Consider the following 25,377-nt stretch of genomic DNA (forward strand, 5'->3'; position numbering starts at 1 on the left):
TAAACCAGACCCAGGTGATTGTCCTCAATTCCTTCACTTCCTCAAAATCTGTGTTCAATTATTCACATGTTATACTGATTTGACCTCCCAAGTATCTTTCAAATCCACCCACTTCTTTCCATCTCTACCCTGCTCCAAACCTCTGTCATCTTGGGCACAGACTACTGACGTCAACTCTGAGCGTATCTCTTGCTCCTTCTTTTCTTTCCATGGCCCAGCAATCTGTTGTCCACACAACCACTCCTGACACCACTATGAAGCCAACAAACAAAATCTCTCATCATGTAAATCTCTTTAATGCTGTCTTTTTTAAATCTTTTTTTAATGTTTATTTATTTTTGAGAGAGACAGAGAGCGCGCGACTGGGAGAGAGGCAGAGAGAGAGGGAGACACAGAATCCGAAGCAGGCTCCAGGCTCTGAGCTGTCAGCACAGAGCCCGAAACGGGGCTCAAACCCAAGAACCACGAGATCACGACCTTAGCTGAAGTCGGACACAACCAAATGAGTTGTGGCACCCCTCTTTAATGCTCTCTTACTGCTCTTAAGAAATCATTTATGTAGACTTGTCAAAATCTGTGTGTTCTGGCCTCTAGCAAATTCAGCAACCTCCCTTTGGGCATTCTGTATACATCTCGATCTACATATTCTAGCATTCTCTCATTTCTTCAGCCATACATCTCCATCCTTCAAATGCCACTTCTTCAAGACCAGGTCAGGACTCATTGCTATATGCTGTCATAGTAACCTGTCCTTCTTAACCTCACTGTCCACAATCCTAAATAATTAGTTATATTATTGTCTGGTATCTGCTTCTCCCACCAGGTTATAAACTCTATGAAGTTAAATAACGAACCTGTCTTTTTTACTTGCCATTTTTATTCCCATGCATAACATAGTGCTTGGCACATAAAATATCTCAGTGACTATTGAAGACAGAAAGATGAAAGAAAGAAAGAAAGAAAGAAAGAAAGAAAGGGAGAGAAAGAAAGAAGAAAATAAGAAAGAAAAGAGGAAGGTAGGAAAAGAAAGAAATGGAAGGAAAGAGAGAAAGAAAGAAAGATTGCATCAGTGGAGAGGTTGTAAAGAATTGGAAGACTTGTAGCCTTCCTTTTCAATAACTCACATCCATTGTCTCCATTGCAGGGAGGATTAAAAGCAGTGGTGTGGACAGATGCATTTCAGATGGTTGTCATGATTGTGGGATTCTTAACGGTTCTCATTCAAGGATCAGCTCATGCTGGTGGCTTACACAATGTAATAGAGCATTCAACAAATGGATCTCGACTAAATATATTTGAGTATGTCCAATACTACTTTTCCATGTTTTATAAAATTTAGCTGCATGACCTCAACAACTAAAATAATATCTGGCATTAAAAGAGCATCTTTGTTCACTCACTTCTCTGTGCCTCACAGCTTTGATGTGGACCCTCTCAGGCGGCACACTTTTTGGACAATCTCGGTGGGAGGAACTTTTACATGGCTCGGGATCTATGGTGTTAATCAGTCGACCATACAGCGATGCATTTCTTGCAAAACAGAAAAACATGCAAAACTGTAAGTTATAGATAAATGTTTCTGTTTTCTTTTCCCTTACTGGGTAGTTATTATATGCTTGTGCACGTGCACGTGTGTGTGTGTGTGTGTGTGTGTGTGTGTGTGTGTGTGACAGAGAAATGGAAAGATTTATTTAACCATTTCAACAATTTTTTGAGGCAGGCATTACTATTCCCATCTTAGCAGGGAAGTGAGTTTGAGCTTGTGTCTGCCTGCCTTTGCTCTCCATCATTTGTTACCTCCATTTATTGAGAAATTACTGGGTTAAATCAGGTGCCATGACTGACAATGCAGAGGTAGATAGCATAGATTTTCTACTTACAGTTTCTGCGATGAGGTGGCCCCTATCACTTATTTGATTCAGCTTGTGGTCTCTTGAGCACTATTTTTCTTTTAAATATCCTTAAGTTTTCCAAGGACAGGTTTAAAAAAAGGAAAGCCAAGGTAATGAGGTAAGACATAATAGGGCTTCCACCAATTCAACTCTTGCTGAGCTAGCAGTCACCAGTCTTGCTGGGCGTGCTTACCCTGAAGGACTCCAACAGGGGCACAACTTATGAAGCCTTTTCCAAACCCTTCAAGGCATCCTGCTCTGGAACAGGGATTGAAGGAAGTGATGTATTGTTCTGCAGAACTGGAAGCAATAGGCTAGAATTACATCTAAACCGGACATTTTATCCTCATTGTTGCTGTCCAAATACCAGCATCCCCAGATTTGTCAGGATGACCTCCATGTTTCTTAGAGTGAGAAACAGCCACTGTGAATATTTCCACAACTGATTTTAAAATACTTGCAGTGCAGTTTTTTTCTTTAGACTGAATACAAGATAACATTGCTGAGACATGGTTCACCATTTTGAACTTGAATTCCAAAAGAGCACATATTACTTCTATATTTCACACATTCTCAGAAGGAAGAATTGAAAGCATTACCTAGTATTCCATTAATTCACTGATACCATATTCATATCCTATTACAATAAATAATATTAACAAATCCTCCACATAAGATCGTCACTTTATCAAATAGCTGCATTATTTAAAATGTAAGATCAAGTGTGACCTTGATCTCACAATTCATTTAAAATTAAAATTCATGGGGCGCCTGGGTGGCTCAGTCGGCTAAGTGACCGACTTTGGCTCAGGTTATGATCTCACGGTTCGTGGGTTTGAACCCCACATCAGGCTCTGTGCTGAACGCTTGCTTGGAGCCTGGAACCTACTTCAGATTCTGTGTCTCCTCTCTCCCCCTCCTCTGTTTGTGCTCTGTGTCACTCTGTCTCTCAAAGAGGAATAAATGTAAAAAAAATTTTTTTTAATTAAAATTCGTTTAGGGACCCTTGCCTTTCATGTTGGGCATAAAAACTACTTAAAAAATAAATAAAATTAAAATTCATTTAAAATTCTGTTTTAAAATGGAGTTGACTGGGGACGTCTGGGTGGTTCAGTTAGTTGAGCTTTCACCTCTTGATTTCAGTGCAGGTCAGGAACCCAGGGTCATGGGTCAAGCCATGTGTCAGGCTCTGTGCTGAGCATGGAGCCTGCTTGGGATTTGCTCTCTCTACCTGCCCCTCTCCCCTGCTTGTACACCCTTTCTGTATATAATAAAAAAATAAAATAAATAAAATGAAGTTGACTATATCTCTACAGGGAAGGATCTTATGGTGAAATAAATAATAATTCTCTGTTACATCTAGATTTTTTTAATCTTATGTTTGTGTTACATTATTTTTTCTTGTGAACACGCTAATTTCTCCCTATTACTATGATAGTACCTGAAAATAAGGAAATGTATCTTTTTCATAAGTTTTTTCCCACAAGGTCAAGAGTAATATTTTGTGCTTATTAAATATTTATCGCTTATTTGAAAAGTTATGCTTCAAGAAGGCCATGCTTACATGTGTGTATGTATAAACGCATACCTGGAAACACATATTTATGTAGAAATACACATATTTGTGTGTGTCTGTATACAAAGGAGGATATGTGTATATGTGTAGGCACAGACATATACATATACACACACACTCCCAAGTATGTGTTTGTATTTGCATATCTTTAAGCCTCATTTAGTGAGTTGAAATCAAACAAAAGTCAATACAATTACATTTACAATAGTTGCCTGGCGTCTGGAATTTGTTGCATGAATATTTAATGGGTATGAAAACTGTCAGAAAAAGAGAGATACGCATGGAGAAAAAATGTACATGATTTCTTAAGCATTTAGGATTGCAACTCCTGGTTCCACCCATCCCCACTTCTGTGGAAGAACCAGAGCTATGATGGAATTTTTTAAAGTTTATTTATTTATTTTGAGAGAGAGAGTAGAAGAGGAGCAGAGAGAGAGGAAGAGAGAGAATTCCAAACAGGCTCCCTGATGCTGGGCTCGATCTCACGAACCTTGAGATCATGACCTGAGCCGAAATCGAGTCAGATGTTCATCTGACTGAGCCACCCAGCCACCCTGCTATGATACGAATTTTGTGAGAATAAGGAAAGGTGAAAAAATAAAAATTCTCTTTAGAAAACACTTCCCTGAGAGATTCCAAATTGACTAAGTTCATACAGTTCAGGAATGAAAAGTCAGTCCAAATGGTCAGGACAGTTGAAGTGCATGCAGCTGGAAGGAAGGCTGCAGTGAGGATGTGGTGAGGCCTCTTGTTTGTCACACAATGGAAGGCTCGAGGTTCACCACGGAGTCGGCTGGAGGCCACGCAGAGCCAGCTGCCCATCGGCTCTCACCTAGGAGGCCCTGCAGACTGTTGATTAAATGCTCTGCTTCTGTTCAATTATCTGAGAGCCTGGAGCCGTTAAAACATTCCATCAGAGTTTAAGAAAAGCTCTTCTAGTTGGGAAAATACATCCTGAAACATTTGTAGGTGAAAATAGATCCAGAATGTTCATACTGAATGTGTCCATGGGTTAAAACCAGGCATTTGTTTATGATATAATTTCATGACCAGGAATGCTGATTACTCACTAAGGATGATTTGATTGATCTTAAACCCAATCGATTTTCCTGGCGCCTAGAAATAGTATCACCCACCGTGTCATTTTAGATGTGCTCCTTGGAAACTGACTTCCCCTCCTCTAGACTCCAGTTTATCTTTCAAGACTACTGATCTTAAATAGTGCTATGAGGGTAGTAGGGGCTGATGCAGCTTCTCAGGTTCCTTCCCGTCTCCATCCCATCTCCTGACTAAGATAAGCACACACACACACACACATGCACATACACACACGAGTCACTTTTGTTCTATTCCTACTGCCTTAGTTTGTTTTCCTCATATCTTTATCACATCTAAAAGCATCTTACTCATTTCTTTCATTTCGGTGATCATCACCTGTCTCTAATCCCAGAATGTAATCTCCATGGGGGTGGGTTCTGTGTTGTTCACTGCTATGCCCCAGTATCTAGAACAACCTCGTACATGGAGATGCCTGATAAATATGTTTTGAATGAATCAGTGGAGCCGCTTAAGTTACAAGTAGGAGAATTAGCTTTTAAGGACTCACAGTCCGTTTCTAATAAAAAACAAATTCACAACACAGGGCTTTAATATTTAATACAGTCTCACCATTGGTTTCTCATTTCCCACAGTTGACTGGTGAAGCTTTAAAATTGTTTTGGATAATGTGTGAATGTTCTCTATATGGCTATATAGCCTACATTTATTTTAACAAAGTGTAACTCATTCAATCCTTATACTAGTCCTATGATAGAAATAAAGCAGATGTGTTAACACTCGTTTTACAGATGATTTAACCGCCTCAAGGTGTTATATAACTTGTCTAAGGTCAGATGGCTATTAAGGATAAAGTTTTCTGACTCTGGGATCAATGTTATTTTTTAAAAATAAATGATGTAAAGAGTACAATTGTATTGTACTCAATTTCTACCATTAATTAATTAATTCTTTCAATTATTCACTACCCCAAATAAAAATAATTTCATGTATGCTATGTGCCAGCACTATTCTATAGTACTGTGTTTGTTTGGATGGGAGAAAACAATAATAAGCAAATAAATATATTATATACTTTCAGATTATCATAAATGCTGTAAAGATGTAAAATAGTATAAGGAATGGAAACAGATAAGACAGCTGAAAGTGACTGTTTCAAATAAAGAAGGTCAGAGAGGCCTCTCTCGAGGTGGCCTAAATAAAGGCTTGAATCCAGTTGTCTGGAAGGGAGGAAAGCAAGAATATAAAAGTGCAGTTAATAGGGATTGGCCACCTCATGTGTCACTTCTATTCCCAAACAGCGGTCTTTAACTCAACCCCTCTAAACACAAGCAAACAAACTTGTAACTCAACACCAAGCATTGTTAGAGTACTCTCAAGGAAGTAACTTCTGGGATAAGTCCCTTTTCTAATGTAAATAGTATAAAATAGAAACTTCCAAACAAGATAATTATTTAACCATATTTGTTTCATAAATGAGTAGTTTGACTTAAGCGTTTTATGAAAGCTAGGTATACCTACACATTATGGGTGTTAAGAGGCTTTGAAATTAGTGTGTGTCCTTATATTTATTTTTTTAATTACAAAAGTTTTTTAATGTTTATTTTTGAGACAGACAGACACAGAATGCGAGTGGGTAAGGGGCAGAGAGAGAGGGAGACACAGAATCAGAAGCAGGCTCCAGGATTAAGCCATCAGCACAGAGCCCGATGCGGGGCTCGAACTCAACAAACCATCAGATCATGACCTAAGCCGAAGTCAGAGGCTCAGCCGACTGAGCCACCCAGGCACCCCTCCTTATATTTAAATGTGGATGTATCTGATTCCCTTTGAACAATGACTGGATCCAAGAAATTTCCCACTGTTGCTCTCCTGGCCCTTTGAAACTCTCTCCAGAATGAGATTGTTTATATAAGTCCAGTCCACTTTCAAATCTTCCTTGAGATAAAGAAAATTAGTAATAATTTGACTTTCAGAAATCAATAATGGCTACAATATAGCCATAGCATATTGTCAAGGCACTCAAACTGGAATCAAGCATACCTGTGTGTTGTACAATATAAAGAAATGCTCCCCAGAATATGGGGAAAATGACCTAGCCTTTGTATACTTTCTATTCTCTCTAAAAAGAAAAAAAAATCAACTTTAAATTTCATTCGGATAGTGAATGAATATAGTGAATATTTCCAAAATGTGTCTTCTTCTACATTTATCTCATTATCCTCCTAGAAGTAAAGATGTTAAAATGTAAGTTTACTTTTTGACAGTTTTATGAATTGAGTGGGGTGAAATTCACTGGCAGTTACATAATATGAGTGATCGGTATATGAAATTTCATCCAAGATCTTATACCACACATTGAGACTATGCAGAAAAACTTATTTCAAGAGAAAAGCCATCAAAAGTCCTCATTCAATTTTTGTAATCATTCTAAAAATGTAACATTCCCAAACAAAAAAAAATTGCAAAAGTGTAAAATGTAATGGTTCTTGAAAGCTGTGGAATTTTATTTTACAGCAAAAAGCCACCAAAATTTTCACCTTGAATTTTTGGTGATGTCTTCATCATCCTGTAATATGGCATAGAGGCTACTGATAGATCTATGTGTTCTTCTCTAGAGCCTTGTATTTTAACTTGTTGGGTCTCTGGATCATTCTGGTATGTGCTGTCTTCTCTGGCTTAATCATGTACTCCCACTTCAAAGACTGTGACCCTTGGACTTCTGGCATTATCTCAGCACCAGATCAGGTATGTGTTCCCTTGGGTCCAGAGGGAATGGCTGAAATCAGTGTGCTTCTGGCCATCAATGAGTAATATGGGTTCTTTCTCTTTTTCCACCTGGATCTCAAGGCACTTCCTAAGCCCCAGAGAGTTGATTTCTTTCCTTTCCTATTGGGTGATATACACACCAGGTTCTAATAGTGAGGAGTGACATGTAAAAAGGTATCTCACCTTGTCCTTGAAGACAAGGCCAGGGGCCACGACAAGGCTGAGGAGCATGGAGGTTAGGCTTGAACCCATAGCTTTGGTTATCCATGTGGCCTTTAAATTCTTTTTTCTATATGTCTCAAGGTTCATTAAAGATGCTTTATTCTCAGATTGAACAATATGACCCTTGTTTCTATAATGCTTCTGCGCATGTGTTCTCACCATAGCTTGAACACCATCAACCCAATGTACTACATTAAATGTGCTTTCAAATTTATATGGGGCACCTCGGTGGCTCGGTTGAACATCCAACTCTAGATTTTGGCTCAGGCCATGATCTTGCAGTAGTGAGATCAAGCCCCAAGTTGGGCTTGGGCTCTGTGTCGAGTCTGGAGTCTGCTTGGTATTCTCTCTCTCTCTCTCTCTCTCTGCCCCTCCCCTGCTCATTCTCTCTCTCTCTCTCTCTCTCTTCAAATAAATATATAAACATTAAAAAAAACCCTCCATTTATGGAGGATATGCTCAGGAGGAACGATCACCTCTCTCCCCTCTGTATTTTTCACTGTCCCCTCTGTCCTGCGGGGTGGAGGGCGTCCCCCTCTCACAAATCTGGCTACGGAGTGGAACCATAATACCTACATTCTCTGAAAACCTGTTTTAAGCATTTGTTGTTAGGGTTTAACTGCTAACATTAAGGGTAAACAGATAAGGGAATGGCATACATTGCAAACATAAGAAAAACAAAACAAGTTCCTGAACTTTCTAAGTTGATCCAACCCTTTTTCCTAGTATCCACTGCCCCTTCCCGCCCTTCCGCCTTCCCTACAGCTGGAGCTGGACCTCAGGTCCCCTGAAATTGGATTGATTATAACCTCAACTGCAAGCATGTAACAACCTTAGTCTGTGCAAACTCCTGTATTATTTTTATTTATTTTTTGTCTTTTTTTTCCCACCTTCTTTTGCTAAAAATAGACATTCTTACATTTCAGACTCTGCTGATAAGACCACTAATTCTATCTTGTTTTACCTCCAAAGCTGATGCCGTACTTTGTCATGGAGATATTTTTCACAATGCCAGGACTGCCTGGACTCTTTGTGGCTTGTGCCTTCAGCGGAACTCTGAGGTTAGTATATTGACAACACCCTGCTCTGATGATGCTGATGATAATGACAGTGGTGATGGCAAGGGCGTGAGATGACAAGGGTGATGGTGGTAGTAATCATCAGCACTTACTGAGTACTTACTGTGTGTCAGCTGGCTTGCTGAATGCTTTACTTCACACAATGTATAGAACTTTACTCAGAAAACTTTATGAAGTAGCTTGGAGCATTAAAAATAAAAACCGACAATTATCTTACCAGCTAAAGATGTGCTTATTGGGGCTTATTGGGAAATAAAAGAGAATTATAATCCAGGACAAATAAGCAGTGGCAAAGCTTTATGCACGTCTGGGGAACAAAGGAGAGGTATGCTTTATTTTAAGGAGAAAAGGACTAAGCTGGGAAGGCTGTTATGAACTAAAAGACCATTTGAACTGGGAGTTCAAAGTGTGGCAGCTTTTCATTGGCTGAGTGGTTGCTGAGGGGAAAGCTTCTCTTCCTCAAGCTGGAATAGAGAGTAGTATCCAAGTGCAAGGTCAAGTCCCTGTCTTCCTCATGGATCTGCAATTGACCACAAGTGGTAGGGCATGAGATCTCCTGCTGAAACCTCCTGACCTCATTTTAGTGAAGTTTCCTGTTACTAATTTTCTCAGAAGGTTTGAAGCTAGAGAGTGAGCAATGCCATACAATTAAAGCCTCAGGCTTCTGTCAGGGCCAAGGACTGTGATAAAGCAAGAGTGGCGAAAGTGGGGAACCAGTAACAGGCATTTGCTTTGACACAGTTGAGAGATGATGGTAACTTGAAGGGTCGAGGTAACAGTGTTGAGATCAATGTAGTATCATTACCTTCCTTTATGCCAGACCTTTGACTCTATGAACTCAGCTGGTTGGAAAAGCCTCACTTCCCTTCCTGGAGCTCAGTTGCAGATAATCATTGATAAGGTTTGTCAAAGGCCAATTTTAAGAGAGTAAAATGGTCAGAGTCAAAATTCAAACAATAGCAGAAGATCAAAGTCAAAGTTTTATATCTTATTCCTCAAATCCTTTGTCTCCACCCACAGAGTTAACCGCTGTTAATTTCTTGTCAATGAACCTGAAAATTTCTTTGCTTATGGGAACATATATACCTTTTAGTGAATGAAAAAAAGGGTCATATTGTATATATGGTTTCATTTGAGGTAATATAATTTAGAAATCTTTCCACATCAGTAGATGTACCCTACTCTTTTTTAAAATCTGTGATTTATTTGACCAATCCTTTAATGTAAGACATATCTAACAAATCTGTCTTAGTCTGCTCAGACTGCTATAACAGAATATCATACACTAGGTGGTTTATAAAAAAAAAAAAAAAACAATTTCTTACAGTTCCCAAGGCTAGGAAGTCTAAGATCAAGGCCCTGGGAGATTTTGTGTCTGGTAAGGGCTCAATTCATGGCTCATTTATGACCATTTTCTTGTTGTCCTTACACGGTAGAAGGGTTAAGGGAGCTCTCTTGGATCTCTTTTGTAAAGTCACTAAGTCCATTTATAAGAGCTCCACTGACATGACTTCATCGTTCCTAAAGGCTCCGGCTCCAAATACTATCACCTTGGGGGTTAGACTTCAGCATATGAGTTGTGAGGGAACACAAACACTTAATCCATAAGGTATTACAACGTATATCTTTGTGAAATTGTGCAAGGATATATGTAGGCTACATTCCAAGAAGTAGAATTACTGTGTCCAAATACTTAATAGTTTAAACTTCTCATGGACATTGCTAAATTCAGCTGCAAAAATTCTCAACAATTTATATTCTAAAAAGAAAATACTAGAGCATCTCTTTTCTCACAATACCACCAATATTGGGTGCTATCAAACTTTTCAACTTGCCAAACAAATAGGTGAAAAATGGTAACTAATTAGGATATGAATTTGGTTGACCATAAGTGGGATTGGCTACATTTCCCTACTTTCATTGGCCATTTGTATTTCTTTTTCTGTAACATGCCAGTTTATGTTCTTTGTTAGTTTTTTAAAGTTTTCCTCTTTATATACAAGAAAAATAGCCTCTTGGCATATATCTCATGTTTTTTCATTTGTTGTTTGTATATTTGCTTTATTTCTGAGTATATGGAGATTCTAATTTATATTGACCAATTCTTTTACATTATGGTTTCTGGATTAATATTATTCTCAGAAAGGCTTTTCCATTCTATCATTATAACTAACTATCCAGACACCATTCTAGTATATTTATAGTCTTATTAAATAACAAACCTTCAAATCATCTAGACTATATGTGTGGTATAAAAACTGAAGTGGAGCTCGACACTTATTTTCCTTCTAAGATAGTAGCCAGTTGTCCCATTACTTTTTGGTAAATAAGCTGTCTTTCCATCAGTGACTTTAAATGCTATTTTTATTATATCCTACATTCTTCTATATATTTGGGACTTTTTCTGGATTTTCTTTATAGTTCTTTGGTCTATTTATCTATAATGATGCAAACACTGATAATTTTAACCACTATGCTTTAAGATATGATTTAATGTCTGTTATTCACAATGTTTTTCTTTTTACAGAATTTCCCTTGATATGTAGATTTTTTCCCCTGATTATTTTCAGTTAATTCTTTGGGATTTGAATGTACAGAAATCATAATATTTGCAAATACTTTTGAGTTTTTCTTTTTTTAATAAGTTACACTTCTATGTTCACTCTCATATACTTGGGCATTGAGAACAATGGTAATAATTGAGATTAGCAGAAATTCTTATTTTTGTTATGACTTTAAAGGAAATGGCTCTTGGATTTTACCATTAAATGTGATATCACGTTTTAATTTGAGAGATATTATTAACGTTTAAGAATATTCATTTTAAGTTAATAAATTATAAAAAAGAACAAAATGCATATATTTATTCTTTTAGGAAATTTTTTTATCAGAGATATTAAATATTAGTAAATATTGGCATTTTTGAAGTGGCTTTTTTTTTTAACTTTTGGCATATTAATATGTTGACAGATTTCCAAAACAGCAACATCCTTGAATTTATATAATGACTTTAACTTGCTTTGGTGTGTAATTCTAATTTAGTGTACTACTGAATTGTTTTTACTAATATTATTTTTAGGATTTTTGCATCAAGAACACAAAGTGATATTATTCTGTGGTGTTGAGATTGAGATCTCAGGGAAACTTAGGACAGGAAAAATGAGCACTAGAGAGTCAAACACATGGAGGGGTGACACTGCAGCTTTTATTTTGCCCCTCTCTAAAGAGCTTTCCTTATTTATCTTTCCTTCTTACTCTAAGGCTGGGTCTCTCCAGAGTGGAAAACATATATTTGTCAAAAGGTAATTCCCCCATAAGAGAATGGTTGGCTCTTTTGGTCTCAAGACCAAAAATTCTAAGAAAGGGACACAGTTGGCAGTGGATGCTATGGAGAGATTACTTCTGCTAAAACCTTAAGGAGGATGCTGTTCCATATGAGGAATTAAATAAGCTTTCATGCTATTCTGCAAAGAAAACCCAAATTTCCAGGTCCCCTGTCATCAAAGTGAGTTTTACGGTCCTAAGAGTGGACTCTAGGTGGAAAATCAGAGGGAATATAAGATTCTTTATGTGGTTTTAGTCTTTGCCCATTTCCCATCTTATCCTTTGCTCCTCTCTCCCTTACAAATTGCATTCTACTCAATCTGGTGGCTTCAGGTTGTTGAATGCAACAAGTCTTCCATCTAGAGGTATTTAAATGTAATTTTCCCTTTGCTCTGGAACATCTTTTCCCCAATTTGCATGGGTCCTTTCAGTGCCTATCTTAATCATCATTTCCTAAGGAAAGAGTTCCCTAACTTCATATCACTTTAGGACTCTGCAAGGCATAGTTTCATAGCATGTTGGTATTTTCCTTCATACCAACTGGGACCAATTGTGTAATTGGTTATCGAATGTCTATTTCACCGAGTATAAGGTGTATGCTTTTCTGGTTCGCCACCATATGCCTAACATGTAGAATGGAGAGATGCATAAATGGATGCATAAATGGTATGAGTGAATGATTAATGAATGGCAAATTGTACTTATTCCTGGATTAAGACAGTCAGTATTTCCTGCCTCAAGTCCAACCAAACACACGCACACACATACATACTCATGCACAACCTCTATTACCGCCTGCTAACTCATTTAATGTCTTGTTCAGGGGCATTAGTAAGCATTAGAAGAAGAAATCAGAGAGCACTAAGCACAGAAACAGTTTTGAAGAGCAAGTAGGCAGGCCACGTTGTTCCCCTGAAATCCCAGGATAAGGACATGTCTGCATCTGTTTTTTGTTTCTAGAGCCCTGTCTGGTCTATTTGCTATGAAAGAGGGGGCAGGCTGGTCAGCTTTATTTAGCCTGGACTGTGTTCTTGCTTTTCTCTCCCTGTAGCACTGTGGCTGCAAGCATCAATGCCTTAGCAACAGTGACCTTTGAGGATTTTGTCAAGAGTTGTTTTCCCCGTCTCTCCGACAAGCTGAGCACGTGGATCAGTAAAGGCTTATGTAGGTACAGCCGGTGGATCTTCTACTCCATGTCATGAAATGTACATGTGGTGCATGTCAAAATCCTGCACATGCTATTCAGCACTCATTACAGGCACAAAGGCACACGGAGATGTATGAGGAATTTCACGTATGAATTCACACTTCCAAAGATACCAGGAGGGTAACGGGAGAGAATCACCAGCTAGCTTACCTTTCACCAACCTTATATTCGACACTCTTCTGTACTCCCCCTACACGCTAGATTTATCACTTCAACATCTCCCGATTATGCCTTGTATTGATCATATCCGTCCCTCTACATGGGAAGACATTCTGCTCACTGTAGCCAACCACATGGTCTAATAAAGTCAAATTCTTTCCTTTTCTTTCTTTTTTATTATTTATAATTGTCATTTACTTACTTATTTTAATTTTTTTAGTATAGTTGACACACAATATTGCATTAGTTTCAGGTGTACCACATGGTGATTTGACAAGTTTGTACATTATGCCAAATTCTTTTCTAAAGAATTTTTTATTACCAAACTCCTGGTAAACTCACTTCTAGGAATAGTTGCTCTTTGCTTAATCACACATTGCATATTATGTTTACGCTCACTGTAGCACTTACCATACTGAATTATAGTTTTGCAAAACATTTCTTCTTAGGTATAAACAAATTATATTATTATTCACGTATTATAGAAAATATAGGTAATTGGAGAAAATATATGCACTTTTTGAATAAAATTATAGCTACTTTTGCTCTTCGTTGTTTTTTCTAGGATACTGTGGTGAGCATTTTCTTGTGTCATGTATGCATTATTTGAAAACATGGTTTTTTAACGTTTTCTTAATAGTCTAAAAAATGGCTTACTTTTTTATTTTTATGTTGTTACCTTTTAAAATCTTTTTTCATTTTTGGTAACATTGTGATGTTACCCATATACATTAATCTATAATAGCATACATAATTTTTTCCTTAATAAAGACATACAATAGAAAATTACCAAATCAAATAATACAAATTCACTGAAGTTCTTGATATATATTATGAAAAATATTTCCAGCATGGTCCAATTAATATTTATGTGTGGCAGCAGTGAGTAATGACATATTTTTCTATGCACTTGATATCAGTATTTTCAAAAATTGGCCAACTTCATGGGCAAAATAACATCACATTTTTGCTTTAGTTTATATTTTTTGATTTATAGTGAATTTGAACATTTGTCAGATCATAAATAACCATTTGTATTTCTGTGAAAAAATTATTTATGCTTTCTGTTTGTTGATGAGATACTAGAAATTTTGTCTGTAAAATCTCTTCATGTATAAAGGAAATGTTACCTTTGTATATTGAAAAATGTCCTTCAGATTTTTTTAAATACATGTTTGATGTACAGAAATTATATTACATAGTTTTTAAAATATATGTAACATTTCTTTTACTATTTTATCCATTTCTTTATGCTTACAAATTTGTTCCCATTAAAAACATACTTAAATATTTCCTTATTTTTCTCTAGACTGTCAATAATTTTGTATTTCATATTAAATGTATTCAAATTATTTGATTTATGATGAGGATCTAAATTTTTTTCTTATACAGCCAATTTTCTCAGCATCATTAATCTAATATTATTCACTGGTTGTTAATATTTCAGTGATGATAATATACAATATAAGACTCTTTCATCTATAAGGATTTGTTTAAGAATATCATATACTTATTTTCATTAAGTTATTTACCAGTTGTAGGACAATACCATCTTGTCTTATACTCTAGCTTTATAGTGTTTTACTTAAAATATCTGCTAGAGCAACTCCTGTCACTTTTCTTTTAGTTTAAAATTTAAAAATTTTTCAATTGTAACTTTCCTTTTTTTTTCTACAAAAACAAACTTTAGGTAATACATGTTTATATATTCTTCATATTAACTTTAAAATACTTTATTGCACATCATGGAGCTGCACCTCTATCCCAATGGGATTGCATTACATCTGAAAATATTTGGGGGAAGAATTGACATCTTTGTAAGCTTTCTACCTAGCAATAGTATTTTTCTATAATGGTATCATATTTTCTACCCTGTATGTTAATTACACTTATGTCTTCCTCCTTCAGCTTTTCTCTTCCTCTCACTTCTTCTCATTTCCCTTTTTCTTCTTTTCTTCTTTCATTGATATTATGAACGGGATGCTTTTTCCATAGTATCTTCTAAACTGTTCATTATGAATGTGGAACACCTTCAACTTTTCATTTATTTTGTTTTGTATCTGGTCATTTATCCAACTCTTGTTGGTTCTTAAAATTCTAATGGGTTTTCTAGTAAGTGTCTGAAAGTATCAATTGTTTTATCTACTTATTCTTAAATGTTCTTCTAATTTGGATTTTTTGTTTTCCATATACTTTACTTTTTCTCGTATTTTTGTAATTTTGTTCTTTTCCTCTCCACAAAGCAAATTTCTTAACAATAATGATTTTAATTCTGTAACTGTGCTTCACTCCTTATATTTTATTATAAAATTATTATGTAATTATATAAATTCAATTTTACAGTAAAACTTAAATTTTTTGCAGTCCAGTCTATCACCTTTAAAGATAATGAGAATAATTTTAGAATTCCAAAATGTTTTTATTGATCAAACTTGGTTTCTGGTGTAGTTGTGAGCTTCCTTATTTTTCTATCTTATTGAGAAGTTGGAAAAGATTGCATTGAAAGTTGTTAGACTGATTTCATTTTAAGAGTGAGTTCCTAATATTAAATATCATGTATATCATGTACTAAACCTGAAATAAAATAACAATAATAATAATAATAATAATAATAAATTCATGGTACTTTCGATGTACCAGGCACTACACTATTGGATGCATTATTTATGTGTAGTCCCTTCCACACATTCCTAGAATGTGAGATCTTTGGGGCAGGAATCACATTCTGACTTTATAGCACTGGCACTGGTAAAGTGCCTGACATATGGTCAGTACTCCATAAAAGTGAATTAATAATCATGTTGGGAACTGAGCTAGATATTTAGCTGAGAGATCATTTCAAACAGAATAAACAAAATCATTTTCTGTCCGTTTCTGTCACTGTGTCTGGGCCTATATCTCCAACTCTTTGTCTCTTTATCCCTCCCTTATTTAGTTTAAGGGTTATAATGGGAATTGAATGTAATTTTAAGACGATCTTTAAACAAAGATGCATAAAAACAGTTGTTTTTTAAAAGGTGGTTAAAAGAACTCATCATCTTAAAAAGATTAGTAAGACCCATATGCTGCTTCACCCCTCAAGCTCCCCTGGTACTGAGGCCCTGCATGAGATGCTTCAAAGGCGAGGTACTCTGATGGCCCTGGTAGGTCTCCCATGTAGATATGTAAACAAATAATCATTATGCAATATACAAAGGGCCATAAGGATGACATGAATAAAGCACTAAAGGAAAACATTAGAAAAAACATTCCAGATTTGCAAACGCTGTGAGGTAAAATGTATAGATACTTTAGCCATCTTAAAAATGAAGAGCTCTCTGAATCCCAGAAAGGTTAGTGATTTCTTCAGCTGATTTTTGATGAGTGGTCAAACCGGAATTTCTTCCGCATTTTCATGTTGCATCCACATGGTAACTTTCTTCCTGAATCCTGGAGAGAAAACACCTTGAGGCCAGATTCCAGCTCATTTTGCCTGACTGGGAACAAAGTCTCCCCCCTTACCCTCTTGGGGCTTGTGATGGCTGAGTGGCAAGGACAGTTCTCACCGAGTTCCCTTCCAAAATGGCTTCCCTCAGAGACAGTCCTGGGCAGGAGCTCAAGAAATTCCTCAAAGCCACTTTGGATGATGGTCACGGGTTTTCTTTCTTTCAGGTCTCTTGTTTGGTGTGATGTGTACCTCCATGGCCGTGGCTGCCTCTCTCATGGGAGGTGTTGTGCAGGTAATGAAAACAAGAAAAGACACCTTTGATTTCCTAGCAACTTTTGCCCACTTTCTGTGCTAAGGCTTTGCTTATTCCTCCAAGTGCCATATGCTGAGACTCTGATACCAGTTCCGAATGAAATATGCATGTAAAATTTCAACCAAAATTGCTTTCAGAAGGGGAAACTTTTAAAAGATAGCAATGGAAGTCAATTATGGTACACTGCCCTTTTAAAATCCAGATCTGAGCATGTATGATCCTGAAATAAAAGCAGTAATGATAATTATCATCACAATAATAATAATAATAACTGCTATAAATGGAGCACTTCCTACGTTCTAGGTACACAATCCCAAATGTTTTACCACATTTAACCTTTATCACTTCCCTCAGGGTGGTATGATTAATATACTAACTTTACAGATGAAGAAACTAAGAAATAGAGAAGAAGTGATTGTCCCAGAGGCACATAAGTAAGGAGTGGGGAGCTGGCCCATGAGCCCACCTCTATCTATTATCTAGGGTGAACTGCCTCTCGTACATCCAATTCCCCTTTCCATAAAAAGAAGGTAAGGAGTCCCGAGGACAATATGTTTCAGCATCTTCATTTTGTAGATAATTACAGAAAAGAGTGAAAATATCCTGCTCAGGTTTTCACAGCTAGTCAGTGTCTGAGCGAGGTTTATGGTCCAAGTCTCCTGAGCCACCCCTCTTCCCTCTGCAAATCAGCCACCTTGGAAGCAACAGTAGAAAAGCCCATCTTCAGATTCTACTTCAGCCCTCTATATCCCCCTTGTATTTTTGCGTAATTTCTTTTTTTACTGTTTATTTATTTATTTTGAAAGAAAGAGAGCATGAGCAGGAGTGGGGCAGAGAGAGAGAGGGAGAGAAAGAATCCTAGGCAGGCTCCATGCCTAGTGTGGAGCCTGACTCAAGGCTCGATCCCATGACCATGAGCTCATGACCTGAGCCAAAGTCAAGAGTCGGGCACTTAACCGACTAAGCCACCTGGGGACCCCATCTTTGCATAATTTCAACATCCTTTGTACTATCTTGGAACAGCATAGCTTTTCTTTTTTTTTTTAATTTTTTTTTTTTCAACGTTTTTTATTTATTTTTGGGACAGAGAGAGACAGAGCATGAACGGGGAGGGGCAGAGAGAGAGGGAGACACAGAATCGGAAACAGGCTCCAGGCTCCGAGCCATCAGCCCAGAGCCTGACGCGGGGCTCGAACTCACGGACCGCGAGATCGTGACCTGGCTGAAGTCGGACGCTTAACCGACTGCGCCACCCAGGCGCCCCACAGCATAGCTTTTCAATAAATGTTGTTTCAGCAAAGAAATGAATAAGGGTGCGTGAATAGCAATCACTGATTTTTACAGAACACATCTTAGTTTGCAGAGCTGTGCATCTGACTTGATCCTTCTAATGACTACTTATGAAGAATCCTTTCTTTCTATTTTGAGCTCCAGGGAGTAAGTCAGGGAGATTGAGGGATACAATAGCTCAGTTGTCTACATAAGAAGCTGTAGGATTGGAAACCCGGTATCCCCTCTGGTAAGCTAGGTACTTACTGTTTTATCACAGATGCTTGATAACCTCTTCCTAGTTTTTGGAGCACTTTGTTATTTGCTCATTCACACAGCAGCACTGGTAGGTTTAGTGACATCAGCAGCATCTCTTATCAGTTTACTTCCATGCATTCATAGGGACCACATGTAGAAGTCAGCTCTGAGGCCTTGTGCCCCACTGCTTTCTCCCTTTTACCCAAACATTATTTACTATTAAGGAAGTATCATCATGTTGAATTTAGCAAGAATTTCAATCACTAAATTGTTCTTTTTCAGAAACGTTTGTATTTTAATCTTATTTCCAATTGAGGTAGGAAGGGCTCTAGAATACACAAAGACCTACAAGACTGGTCTAAAACAGAGCTTACGATAAAGCAGGGATGATTGTAAATGATGCTCTCATCTGCTTGTCGTTATTTAGATGGATATGCTTGGCCCACTTTCTTGATTGTTTAAAATGTATGCCCCACAGTTCACACAGTTGAGGAGAGGCTGGTTGGCAAGAAATGCAAACTCTGATCTCTTGTTTCCTAGGAGAGATATTGTTCATAGGGTGTCCCTCTCATTTCTCTAAATACGTCTGGTTTGACGGTGCAGAAAGTCAACTATAATTCCCCTATTTAATTTTCCAAACAGCTTTTCTAGATTGAACATAATGGGACAACATTCCTATTCAGGTTTTACACATGGGAAGATTGAAGCCCAAGTTTCACAGACATAAGGGATAAAGGCAGGTTCAATTCGTGTTCACAAAGCCATGCGATACTCATGGTGTGTGTTTGTGGATGGTGCTAGGAGTGGGCAGCCTGAATCTTCTTCAGCAAAGGCCCTTTTACTTAGGACGTTATAAAGTGTGTTCTGGAGACCTTCATTCTGTGAAATGCTCTAAGAAAGCAAATTTCCAATGTCAAGGACATTTGGGAAATGCTGCACACTCCGTGCCCCTCTCAGAAATCCACAGCCACATTAGCACATTGAACACCCCAGGAAGTCCTAAAATAAAGAAACCTATTTTTTTTTAATTTTTTTTTTAATGTTTACTTTTGAGACAGAGACAGAGCATGAACGGGGGAGGGTCAGAGAGAGGGGGAGACACAGAATTGGAAGCAGGCTCCAGGCTCTGAGCCATCAGCCCAGAGCCCGACGCGGGGCTCGAACCCACGGACCGCGAGATCGTGACCTGAGCTGAAGTCGGACACTTAACTGACTGAGCCACCCAGGCGCCCCAAGAAACCTATTTTTTAAAGTTTTTTTAAAATAATCTCTACACCCAACAGGAGGCTCAGACTCATGACCTTGAGCTCAAGAGTTGAACATTCTTCCAAGCCAGCCAGGTACCCCCAGGTTTTCTTTAAAATGTGACCATAGACCATATATAGGGAGGCAGAGGGTACAGGGGGTGGTGGTGGTGGCAGAAACAGGGGGAGGGGGCAGGTAAAAGCAGCAAAGATCACATGTTAACTAGTGATTTGCAGAGCTCACTTTCAGAAAGGCCGTTCTATCCGTTATGCTTCTATCTTAATGACTCTCATCTAGTTCTCCTAAGGGCTGTAATGAGTTCCAAGCAGGTTCTTATCTCCACTTAAGAAAGTGCCTCATAGGTCTCCAAACAGTCCAACAAATGACATGCCTCAGGAGCCAGAGAGCTCACTAACAGGGTAGGTAACAACAATTAAAGGAGGTAATAATAATAGTGGATACCACTTGAAACTAATATAACACTGTATGTTAACTAAGTGGAATTAAAATTAAAACTTAAGAAAAAGAGAAAGGAAAAAATAATAGTAGATAGCATTTGGGGGGTACCCATTATGTGCTGTAGAGTGCTTAGTCATGATTCTGACCTTTCTCAGATTACACGTTGAATGCTCACAGGAAAACCCAGGAAGCAGGCATGGATTCCCACTTGAAATGAGAAAGCTAAGGCACAGTAAGGCAACCCCCAGCCCAAAGCACATCCTTTTATTCATCACCCCCAGTTTGCAGGAGCAATTTATGTGAGATTTGCCCACTGAGGAGAAAGCTATTGGGTGAGATTTAAGTCTTCCCCCAATTGAACCCGCTTAAGAACAACAACAAAAACAAAGATAAAAATTAAGATTAGTTTAGTACTGTAGGTTATAGAAATGCATATCTTCAAAAGCCAGAAACTCTTGGATTTTTTTTTCTTTTTATCATGTGACGAACTTTTTATACAGAAGCATATTGGCTGATGACTTTATGAGATTGTTAATGTATTTTCCTCCACTAGAAGGGATAAACACCTTTCCTAACTTATTGATTCTCTTATTTAATAGCTAGTAAATTATCTTCCAAATTCACCAGTCAGGGCAATTATGAATTCATGTTATCAATCAGCAAAGGAAACGTCAAGAATATTAAATTAAGTATTGACTTTGGGGAAGAATATCGGCTTTAATCTTCTCTGCCTCTATCTTGTCAAAGATCTATCTGTGGCATTGACTTCATAAAAAATTAAACTGGAAAAACAAACATAACAATGCATTGCACCTCATCTTTCTAGAGAAAAGAATTCACATTACAGCTGGAGGGGATTTGATGGCCTCTTGGTTCTATCTATCTTTCACAAAAAAGACACTCCGAAATAGAATGCATCTGAATTAATAACAGAACATTCACAAATTAGAGTTATGAGAGGCAGGATCAAAGTTAGAATCCAAATATTCTGACTATTAGTGATGGAATCTTTCAGGAACATTTTTTCCCTTAAACAAAATGAACCATTATGAGAGTCTGTGTTCTTGACATTTTTTTTTTCTGTAGACTGCTTTTAGGAGAGAAAAGGTGGGTTTTATGGCCAAAAAAGCTAGCTTAAATCTCTTAAATCTTACCTCTCCCATTTGCTAAATGAAATTATATCTTTAATATGTTTTCTGTCAGTGCAGTTTTCTCATCTATAAAATTCAGTTAGTGATATCTACTGAACAGGGTAATTGTGAAGATGAAATGAAGTCATTATTCTGGAGTGTCATCTTAACTACCTGATACATAGGCGGTGCCTGACAAACATTAAGATACACATAGTATCTTTATAGAGCATCTTAATCTCAGCTGTTGACCTAAGAGCCCTACAGATGCATTGAAAGAAAAAGAAAAAGGAATGCCTGTGTGGCTCAGTCAGTTAAGCGTCCGACTTCGACTCAGGTCATGATCTCACGGTTTGTGAGTTCGAGTCCCGTATTGGGCTCTGTGCTGACAGCTCAGAGCCTGGAGCCTGCTTCAGATTCTGTGTCTCCCTCTCTCTCTGCCCCTCTCCTGCTTGTGCTCTGTCTCTCAAAAATAAATAAACATTAAAAAAAATTTTAATTAAAGAAAAAGAAAGAGGCTGCGCTGCAGGATAGCTGTGTGTGTGTGTGTGTGTGTGTGTACGTGTGCATGTACGTACACATGTTCACACATGCTGGCACTCTCCCATGCTTGTTCACTTGCATGCAGATCAATGCGTGTATGTCCAAGACTCTTGGAAGACCATGGCACAAAGCTACAGGCCAATAGCAGATTAGTTTAATGAAAGCCCCTTGCCAAGTCAGTGGGCTCAATAACTTAGAGTCTAAGACATATGGAAATGCATTTGTCAAACTCCCTCAATCTCCAAAGAAAATGGAGCCCTTAAAAATGGGATATGAGATACGGAGCTATGGAATGTCCAGTGGCCTCCCCACCATGTCCCAACTTAATGTTCAACATCTGGGTGGGATGGTGGGAGTGGGGTAATGTATTATTATCAAAATGATAGAATTGTTAAAACAAGATTAGAATAGGTGATCAGTTGTGTAAGGCATGAAACATAAGGTATAGATACATTTATTTGGTACATTATAAAAAGAAAATTGTTTTTTTTTTTGACAAGATAGAAAATGTATACAAATCAGTGAGACCACCTTAAGGGAAAACTACTTCTTTCAAATCCAAATTACCTGTGTGTATGTATACACACACACACACACACACACACACACACACAAATGTATGTATTTTTATTGTTTTATACAATGCTTATCATTGAGCCCAGAAGGGAGAAATGACTTCCAGAAAGCATGCAAGTAATGAGTGGTACCAGCAGGACTAGGGTTAAATTTTATCCTGGGTCTGAGAGAGAGAGTGATCCCAGGTGGCCGTGGATTCAGGGGAGTGGGCAAGTTTTTGAGATCTGTCTTGCTCCACAGGCTGCCCTCAGCATCCATGGCATGTGCGGGGGACCAATGCTGGGTCTGTTCTCTCTGGGAATCCTGTTCCCTTTTGTGAACTGGAAGGTAAGGCTCCTGCATGTCTCTCCATGATTCCCAGCTAAAACTTCATGAAGCCCAGACAACTTCTCTCTTTTCTCACTTCTCTTTGGAAAGGCCATCTCTCTGGGCTGGGGAAAAAAAATGGTGGCTTTTTTTCCATGGTGGAACTAAACAGAAACCAAGCCCTCCTTTCTCTGACTTCAGTGAAGCCTTTTAAGAAGCTGAAAACAAGGAAAGTAAAAGGAGCACATGAAGTACTGGATGTCATGACATCAAAGTTGACTCTAGGGTTTGAAATGTTCTCCCTAAATTCAGGGTGCATATAATGAAATTTAAAAGGTATATTGAATTTGGGAATAATTTAGGTTAAAGACAACTTTGAAAACCTAAAAAAAAAAGCTTTGTAAATTTCTTTTTTTTCCTCCATTTTACTTAGAATTATAACAAATTTAACTAACTTAATTAACAAATTTAAGAAGAGAGTAAACAAACCTGGTGTATCTGATAGCTAGATGTTCTTCGTTTTGCTGGTTTACAAGCTAATTGTATATTAACTAAATGTTGGTTGGATCACTTTATAAATATACATCAAAATGAACATTTATTTGAAAAAATAATATAATACTCTTTAACACAGTTTAAAAATCATAATTTTCTCAATGTAGCAAAATTATCTTTTCACTTGTTGCCATTCATACACTTATATGCATATATTTTTTAGAGTCCTTAGACTACAAAAAACCTGACTCTGCATACTTTTAAATATACTTTAGGGTGCTCAGTGAAGCCTGAGTCACATGATATGTCTAATTAGGTGACTGTAGCTATCTGACCCTTCTTGGCCTCTATTCTAGATAAATCTTATGGACATAGGCAAAGAGCATGGATAGGCAGGGAGCATTTGGGAATTTGTAGTGTTTCCCTTACAGTCTTATTTGTTTTAATTTACTTTTCTGATATTGAGGTTGACAAGGATAGGTATGTTTTGGAGAGATAGTATGAGGGAAGGCAATATGGCCATGAAAAAACTAATAATGAGCTACAGAATATCTTAGTCATTCTACACATTAACTTGTTATCTATGTTAGTGAACTGTGGTTCTTCCATTTAGCCCAGAAAACCACCTTGCTCTAGGTAGAGGGAGGTAAATGTTACAAATTTGGGTTACCTCCCCCCATCATTGGCCATAGCTGATCCTACTAATCAATCATAGCTCTCTCCACAAAATAGGGATGAAGCCCCAGGACCCTTTCAGCATGGCTTTCTAGACAGCTACCACAAATCTCTGAGGGTTGAACTTCTTGTTGAAATCCATTCACTCTTCACTGTTAGGCCAGGGGTCAGCAAACTACATCCCTCAAGCCAAATCTAACCAGCGTCCAGATTTTGGTATGGCCTGCAAGCTTAAAATGGTTTTCATATTTTTAAATTATTGGAAAAAATTAAAAGAAGAAAAAAATTTCATGACCCATAAATATATGAAATTCACATTTCAGTGCCCAAAAATAATTTTATCGGTTATAACCACTCCCTTTTGTTTACATAATGTGTATGTCCGTTTTTGTACTATCGGGCAGAAACTGAGTAGTTGTGACAGACATTGGATGGCCCACAAAGTCTAAAATATTTACTAACTGGCTATTTGTAATAGAACTTTGTAGACTTCTGGTCTAGACCAAGGCATAAGTATTCAAGTCACACACATTGCTTTAGTTTCCCTAAACAATAATGAAGAAAACATTCTGGTCCTGTTATCAAAAAGTCTTTCCCTGAATAAACAGAGAAACTACCAACTTATTCTCTCTCACATAGAAGGCTCAACTATCTAATGGAGGCTGGGAGGATTCAGATTTTATTTTCCAGTGGCGCTGATCACTGCTAGACTGCTCTTTCTCCTTTATAGGAGAAATGACTCTATCACTCATTGATTTTCACTGTTTATCTATCAAGAAGCATAACCCTTAAATGACAAGGCTAGTAAATATGCTTGCTAATATTTAGACCCAAACAAAAAGCTCCAAGCTTGTGAGTCAGGGACTCTGCTAGAATCACTTGGAAAGAGATATGGGAGAAAGAATTTCTATATAATAGCTTATAGTGGCTGTCAATGAAAAATGACATTGTCTCCATTTTCTGAGGTTTTCCCAGGCTTCTGAAATTCTTCTACCAGGAACTGAGGTCTTAATAGGCTTTTCCACAAGTTTTGAAATATAATTGATATATGGCACTGTATAAATATAAGAAGTACAGAATAGTGAATTGACTTACATATTTGTGAAATAATTACATTGAGTTTAGCATCATCTCATATGGACAAAAAAAATATTTTTTTCCTTGTGATGAGAATTCTTAGGATGTACTCTCTTAACAATTTCTATATATACCAGACAGGGATGTTAACTATAGTCATCATGTTGTATGTCTCTTGACGGATTAAATGGTAAGAAGAAGCTAAACGGAGGGAAAAAAAAGTTCCTGCTAGAAATCTAAAAATCGTAACCATTAAAGCATTCCCCTGTGTTTTCATTTAAGGAACAAGTTACTCCTAAATAAGACTGCATTGTGGGAGT

The 25,377-nt window shown here is 37.5% G+C and overlaps 1 protein-coding gene across 2 annotated transcripts in view; it reads left to right on the forward strand.

The window, feature by feature from the left end:
* SLC5A12 (solute carrier family 5 member 12) overlaps positions 1–25,377 on the forward strand; it is a 48,268-nt gene that overhangs the window by 15,844 nt on the left and 7,047 nt on the right. The window contains exons 5-11 of one of the 2 annotated variants that reach the window (XM_060606236.3): positions 1,145–1,299; positions 1,418–1,558; positions 7,143–7,272; positions 8,488–8,576; positions 12,970–13,082; positions 16,936–17,003; positions 22,745–22,831. In XM_060606236.3, coding sequence (XP_060462219.1) covers positions 1,145–1,299; positions 1,418–1,558; positions 7,143–7,272; positions 8,488–8,576; positions 12,970–13,082; positions 16,936–17,003; positions 22,745–22,831 — 783 coding nt within the window. The remainder of the gene's footprint in view (positions 1–1,144; positions 1,300–1,417; positions 1,559–7,142; positions 7,273–8,487; positions 8,577–12,969; positions 13,083–16,935; positions 17,004–22,744; positions 22,832–25,377) is intronic. The other variant, XM_078434001.2, reaches the window with a different exon arrangement.

Source organism: Panthera onca, chromosome D1 (genome assembly GCF_046562875.1).
Source record: "Panthera onca isolate mPanOnc1 chromosome D1, mPanOnc1 haplotype 2, whole genome shotgun sequence".
Lineage (NCBI taxonomy): Eukaryota > Metazoa > Chordata > Mammalia > Carnivora > Felidae > Panthera > Panthera onca.